Consider the following 7,500-nt stretch of genomic DNA (forward strand, 5'->3'; position numbering starts at 1 on the left):
TCTTTATTCTTTAAATCTCTTATTTCTGTTCTTTATTCTTTAAATCTTTTATATCTGTTCTTTATTCTTTAAATCTCTTATTTCTGTTCTTTCTTCTTTAAATCTCTTATTTCTGTTCTTTATTCTTTAAATCTTATTTCTGTTCTTTCTTCTTTAAATCTCTTATTTCTGTTCTTTATTCTTTAAATCTCTTATTTCTGTTCTTTCTTCTTTAAATCTCTTATTTCTGTTCTTTCTTCTTTAAATCTCTTATTTCTGTTCTTTATTCTTTAAATCCCTTATTTCTGTTCTTTCTTCTTTAAATCTCTTATTTCTGTTCTTTCTTCTTTAAATCTCTTATTTCTGTTCTTTATTCTTTAAATCTCTTATTTCTGTTCTTTCTTCTTTAAATCTTTTATTTCTGTTCTTTATTCTTTAAATCTCTTATTTCTGTTCTTTCTTCTTTAAATCTTATTTCTGTTCTTTCTTCTTTAAATCTCTTATTTCTGTTCTTTCTTCTTTAAATCTCTTATTTCTGTTCTTTATTCTTTAAATCTCTTATTTCTGTTCTTTATTCTTTAAATCTTTTATTTCTGTTCTTTATTCTTTAAATCTCTTATTTCTGTTCTTTCTTCTTTAAATCTCTTATTTCTGTTCTTTATTCTTTAAATCTTTTATTTCTGTTCTTTATTCTTTAAATCTCTTATTTCTGTTCTTTCTTCTTTAAATCTCTTATTTCTGTTCTTTCTTCTTTAAATCTTTTATTTCTGTTCTTTATTCTTTAAATCTCTTATTTCTGTTCTTTATTCTTTAAATCTTTTATTTCTGTTCTTTATTCTTTAAATCTCTTATTTCTGTTCTTTCTTCTTTAAATCTCTTATTTCTGTTCTTTATTCTTTCAATCTTTTATTTCTGTTCTTTCTTCTTTAAATCTCTTATTTCTGTTCTTTCTTCTTTAAATCTCTTATTTCTGTTCTTTATTCTTTCAATCTTTTATTTCTGTTCTTTATTCTTTAAATCTTTTATTTCTGTTCTTTATTATTTAAACCTTTTCTTTCTGGACGCAGAGGTTCACGATGATTTTTTCATTATGTTTGCTGGGAGCGATGTACAGCCTGATGTTCCTCCCAGGTCAGTTCTCATCAAACAAATCAAGATATGACAGAATCATCATCATCGAACATTTCCTGTTTAACCCTTTGTGTCATTATTCATGTGTTGTCTCCTTCAGGCCGGCTGGAGGCCAAATCTTTGTTAAACGTCCTCCAGCAGGAAGGTCAGAGCTTCTCCTTTAACTTCACTTTGACTTTAAGATTATTATCTTGTTTAGAAGTCAGAGCTCCTCTTTAAACTTTTAAAAAGAGATTAAGATTTACTTTTATTGATCCCTGCAAGGGGAAATTTCAGTTTTTACACTCTGTAAGTCATGAACACACACATAGGCTGAAGTACCCTAACCCTAACCCCTACACACATGCAGAAACAGGATCTTATGAACATGCACTAATGGAGGGAAGCCCGAGTGATGGAGCGGCCCACAGCAGGCGCTCCTGGGCTGATGGTGGGGAGGGGGTTTGGTGCCTTGCTCAGGGGCACCTTGGCGGTGCTCAGTAGGTGATCTAGCACCTCTCCAGCTACCAGACCAACTTCTATATTTGGTCTGCACCAGGACTTGAACCAGTGACCCTCTGGTTCCCAACCCCAGTCCCTACAGACTGAGCTACTACCACCCACATTATTATCTTGTTTAGAACTCAGAGCTCCTCTTTAACTTCACTTTTTTATTATTATCTTGTTTTGAAGTTGACTCGGTTTGATCTCTCGTCTCAGAGATGGTTCCTGTCGGTGATCTCAGTATCGACTCAGAGAAAGCGAACGGCTTCCTGACTCACTCCAGACCAAAGCGTAACGTGGACCCGAGGTGGTACAGAGGAAACCCGGACTTCCAGGCTTATTACCGCTACTACAGCAGCATCGGACACACCGAGGGGGTGAGACACTTTACAACGACTCAGCGTCTAACGCGTGATGATAAGTTGACCTCAGAGAGAGCGTTTGACTTTAATAATCAGGCAGCTGATCAGGGCCCCAGACCAGTAAGGGGGCCCCAGACCAGTAAGGGCCCCCCTGGTGGCTGACAAACTTTAAACCAAAGCTGTGGCTCATATTTTGCAGTGACAGTAGGAAACCTCCCTAAGGGGGGAGGACAGCACTCACTCTCCTGGTTCTCACTCAGACGTTACTGAAGTTAGTTTAATCCTCAATGAATGAAGCTCTGAATATCAGGACATAAAGATCCAGCAGTATGATAATTATACCCCACCCCCCTCCTCCTCCTCCCCCCCCTCCCATATTAAAGTGTTTATGAATGTTTGTTTATCTGTTTTTTTTTCAGCTGTACGAGATCGACAAGCTGCGGATGCTCTACCAGCAGATGAGGTACCTGGAGCACACCTACGGCCCCGACGCCTCCTCCTTCCAGAACAAGCTGGGGCTTCCAGTGATCATGTGTGACCCCGCCACGGACAAGAAGTGCAAAGTGGCCCCCCCTCCCCCTCCCATGAAAGGGGTCCCAAAGCCCACTGAGCCCCCCCCTCCCCCCCCCCCTCCAATCATCTCTCAGGCTGACGTGCTCTACCTGTGCAACAAGAAGGACCCCCTCTGCAGACCGCACATCGTCTACATGCCCACCGGCTCTGTGCCCGTGCTCTGCGACCCCCGCCACCACCCCCACTGCACGCCGCACAAAGCTGCACCAGAGCCGGTCGCAGTGCCCCCCCCTCCTCCAATGAAGTCTGCCCCACCTCCTCCAATAAAGTCTGCCCCACCTCCTCCAATAAAGTCCGCCCCCCCTCCTCCTGTCCTCGTCAAGAAGCCCCCCCCGGCGCCCATCCGCACCTTCAAGGGCATGGAGTATGACTGCGACCCCTACTGGGACCCTGACTGCCTGATTGACCACCCCCCCAGGCCCATGAAGGGGAAGGTTGTGGTTCCCCCCCCACCACCTCCGCCTCCCATGAAGGCAGAAAAGAAGGAGGAGCCTGTGGAGGAGGCGGCGCCGCCCGCTCTCGTCCCAAAGAAAGTGGCGCTGTACCCTTACCCGTACTACCACCCGATGCCCTACGACCCCAGAGATGATCTGTACGACCCGGCTCGCTTCCAGTACCCGCAGCCTGCCGCGTCAGCTGACGAGCCGGCAGAGGACGGCCAATGAAACATCACAACGTTTATTCAACATCCTCCGAGTCGACCTTTGAACAGTTGCAGCACTTGTTTATAAAAAAACATATTTTTGATCTCTGTGTTCATAAAGAATAAAGAATCCTAAAAACACAAAACATCGTGCTGTCATTAAAACGTCTCATGTTTCAGACCTTAAAGAAAACTTAAAGAAATAATAAATCTAAAACTTTATAGAAATAATAAATGTAAAGATAACTTTATATAAATAATAAATCTAAAACTTTATATAAATAATAAATCTAAAACTTTATATAAATAATAAATCTAAAGATAACTTTATATAAATAATAAATCTAAAACTTTATATAAATAATAAATCTAAAGATAACTTTATATAAATAATAAATCTAAAACTTTATATAAATAATAAATCTAAAACTTTATATAAATAATAAATCTAAAGATAACTTTATATAAATAATAAATCTTAAACTTTATATAAATAATAAATCTAAAGATAACTTTATATAAATAATAAATCTAAAACTTTATATAAATAATAAATCTAAAGATAACTTTATATAAATAATAAATCTAAAACTTTATATAAATAATAAATCTTAAACTTTATATAAATAATAAATCTAAAACTTTATATAAATAATAAATCTTAAACTTTATATAAATAATAAATCTAAAGATAACTTTATATAAATAATAAATCTAAAACTTTATATAAATAATAAATCTTAAACTTTATATAAATAATAAATCTTAAACTTTATATAAATAATAAATCTAAAGATAACTTTATATAAATAATAAATCTAAAACTTTATATAAATAATAAATCTTAAACTTTATATAAATAATAAATCTAAAGATAACTTTATATAAATAATAAATCTAAAACTTTATATAAATAATAAATCTTAAACTTTATATAAATAATAAATCTAAAGATAACTTTAGATAAATAATAAATCTAAAACTTTATATAAATAATAAATCTAAAGATAACTTTATATAAATAATAAATCTAAAACTTTATATAAATAATAAATCTTAAACTTTATATAAATAATAAATCTAAAACTTTATATAAATAATAAATCTTAAACTTTATATAAATAATAAATCTAAAGATAACTTTATATAAATAATAAATCTAAAACTTTATATAAATAATAAATCTTAAACTTTATATAAATAATAAATCTAAAACTTTATATAAATAATAAATCTAAAGATAACTTTATATAAATAATAAATCTAAAACTTTATATAAATAATAAATCTAAAACTTTATATAAATAATAAATCTAAAGAAAACTTTATATAAATAATAAATCTAAAGATAACTTTAGATAAATAATAAATCTAAAACTTTATATAAATAATAAATCTAAAGATAACTTTATATAAATAATAAATCTTAAACTTTATATAAATAATAAATCTAAAGAAAACTTTATATAAATAATAAATCTAAAGATAACTTTAGATAAATAATAAATCTAAAACTTTATATAAATAATAAATCTAAAACTTTATATAAATAATAAATCTAAAGATAACTTTATATAAATAATAAATCTAAAACTTTATATAAATAATAAACCTTAAACTTTATATAAATAATAAATCTAAAGAAAACTTTATATAAATAATAAATCTAAAACTTTATATAAATAATAAATCTAAAGATAACTTTATATAAATAATAAATCTAAAACTTTATATAAATAATAAATCTAAAACTTTATATAAATAATAAATCTAAAGATAACTTTAGATAAATAATAAATCTAAAACTTTATATAAATAATAAATCTAAAGATAACTTTATATAAATAATAAATCTAAAACTTTATATAAATAATAAATCTTAAACTTTATATAAATAATAAATCTAAAGAAAACTTTATATAAATAATAAATCTAAAACTTTATATAAATAATAAATCTAAAGATAACTTTAGATAAATAATAAATCTAAAACTTTATATAAATAATAAATCTAAAGATAACTTTATATAAATAATAAATCTAAAACTTTATATAAATAATAAATCTAAAACTTTATATAAATAATAAATCTAAAGATAACTTTAGATAAATAATAAATCTAAAACTTTATATAAATAATAAATCTAAAACTTTATATAAATAATAAATCTTAAACTTTATATAAATAATAAATCTAAAGATAACTTTATATAAATAATAAATCTAAAACTTTATATAAATAATAAATCTAAAACTTTATAAATAATAAATCTTAAACTTTATATAAATAATAAATCTAAAGATAACTTTATATAAATAATAAATCTAAAACTTTAGATAAATAATAAATCTAAAACTATATAAATAATAAATCTAAAGATAACTTTATAGAAATAATAAATCTAAAACTTTATATAAATAATAAATCTAAAGATAACTTTATAGAAATAATAAATCTAAAACTTTATATAAATAATAAATCTAAAGATAACTTTATATAAATAATAAATCTAAAACTTTATATAAATAATAAATCTAAAGATAACTTTATATAAATAATAAATCTAAAGATAACTTTAGATAAATAATAAATCTAAAACTTTATATAAATAATAAATCTAAAGATAACTTTATATAAATAATAAATCTAAAACTTTATATAAATAATAAATCTAAAGATAACTTTAGATAAATAATAAATCTAAAACTTTATATAAATAATAAATCTAAAGATAACTTTATATAAATAAAAAATCTTAAACTTTATATAAATAATAAATCTAAAGAAAACTTTATATAAATAATAAATCTAAAGATAACTTTATATAAATAAATCTTAAACTTTATAGAAATAATAAATCTAAAACTTTATATAAATAATAAATCTAAAGATAACTTTAGATAAATAATAAATCTAAAACTTTATATAAATAATAAATCTAAAGATAACTTTATATAAATAAATCTTAAACTTTATATAAATAATAAATCTAAAACTTTATATAAATAATAAATCTTAAACTTTATATAAATAATAAATCTAAAGATAACTTTATATAAATAAATCTTAAACTTTATATAAATAATAAATCTAAAACTTTATATAAATAATAAATCTTAAACTTTATATAAATAATAAATCTAAAGATAACTTTATATAAATAATAAATCTAAAACTTTATATAAATAATAAATCTAAAGAAAACTTTATAGAAATAAATCTTAAACTTTATATAAATAATAAATCTAAAACTTTATATAAATAATAAATCTAAAGATAACTTTATATAAATAATAAATCTAAAACTTTATATAAATAATAAATCTAAAGAAAACTTTATAGAAATAAATCTTAAACTTTATATAAATAATAAATCTAAAACTTTATATAAATAATAAATCTAAAGAAAACTTTATAGAAATAATAAATGTCCCTGAAGGTCTCGTTTGCTTTGACCACATGGCAGAGCGGGTAGAGGCTGGAGGTCGTTATCTCGAGTTCCGCTGTACATTTAATAAACATAAAAATGCTGACTACTGTTAGACCCCCGACTCTGGAGCCCCCTCAAACAGCAGGAGACCCACTTCAAACGCAGAGCTAACCGCTAACACTCCAACAATAAAGCTGCAGCTACGTTAGCTTCACTTTGAGCGCGTAACGTCGAGCAGGTCGTTATTGAGAGCAGCTCATTAAGAAGAGTCGAAGTCCCATGAAAAAAAAACTCAGCAGATCATTTATTACATACAGAAACAGAAGAACACAATGAAACATGTACAGTGGAGGAGGAGTCTGTGAGCCGCTCTAACTGATCGATGTGTTGACCTCTGACCTCGTGGTTGAAAATGGTAAACTGCTTTGAAAAGCTACTGGTGCTTTAAGTGTTTGTTTCTGCTGATGATCAAAACACAAACAAACACAAACAGAGAAAACAAACAAACTGCAGTGCTCGTTTCGTCTCTCTGCTTCCGCCGCCGCCGCCCGCCTCAGAAGAAGAGTCCTCTCATCCTGCGGCCGATGCCCTGTCGGTCGTACAGGACGTTGAACTTGTTGATGAACTGGTTCATACTGTTGCAGGTCTTGGTGATGGTGCCTAAGTACGCCATGAGGCCCACGTCGTTGCATTGCTGCGGGGGGGAGAAAGAGGACATCGTCATGGAAACCGTGAACTGATTCAAACTCGAAACGACTCGTCTTTATTTTTTCAGATTTGAGTCCTTAGATCAGCGGTCCCGACCTTTTCACACCCGTGACCCCACGTTGAAGCTTCAGTGTTTATCCAGCTCTGCATGGGTCTGTAAACCTTTCTGTGTTCTAACCTCTCTCCATTT

The 7,500-nt window shown here is 28.9% G+C and overlaps 2 protein-coding genes across 2 annotated transcripts in view; one reads left to right on the top strand and one right to left on the bottom strand.

Annotated features, from left to right (window-relative positions):
• The window catches only part of LOC132981560 (uncharacterized), a 3,702-nt gene extending 385 nt beyond the window's left edge, over window positions 1-3,317 (top strand). Inside the window, exons 2-5 of the mRNA XM_061047488.1 lie at window positions 1,047-1,110; window positions 1,211-1,255; window positions 1,810-1,970; window positions 2,375-3,317. Coding sequence (XP_060903471.1) covers window positions 1,056-1,110; window positions 1,211-1,255; window positions 1,810-1,970; window positions 2,375-3,193 — 1,080 coding nt within the window. The 5' untranslated portion in view covers window positions 1,047-1,055 and the 3' untranslated portion in view covers window positions 3,194-3,317. The remainder of the gene's footprint in view (window positions 1-1,046; window positions 1,111-1,210; window positions 1,256-1,809; window positions 1,971-2,374) is intronic.
• Window positions 3,318-6,893: 3,576 nt separating this feature from the next.
• Window positions 6,894-7,500, bottom strand: part of cops6 (COP9 signalosome subunit 6) — a 12,827-nt gene continuing 12,220 nt past the window's right edge. The window contains exon 9 of the mRNA XM_061047489.1: window positions 6,894-7,296. Coding sequence (XP_060903472.1) covers window positions 7,156-7,296 — 141 coding nt within the window. The 3' untranslated portion in view covers window positions 6,894-7,155. The remainder of the gene's footprint in view (window positions 7,297-7,500) is intronic.

The sequence above is a fragment of the Labrus mixtus genome, chromosome 10 (genome assembly GCF_963584025.1).
Source record: "Labrus mixtus chromosome 10, fLabMix1.1, whole genome shotgun sequence".
In the NCBI taxonomy this organism is placed as follows: domain Eukaryota; kingdom Metazoa; phylum Chordata; class Actinopteri; order Labriformes; family Labridae; genus Labrus; species Labrus mixtus.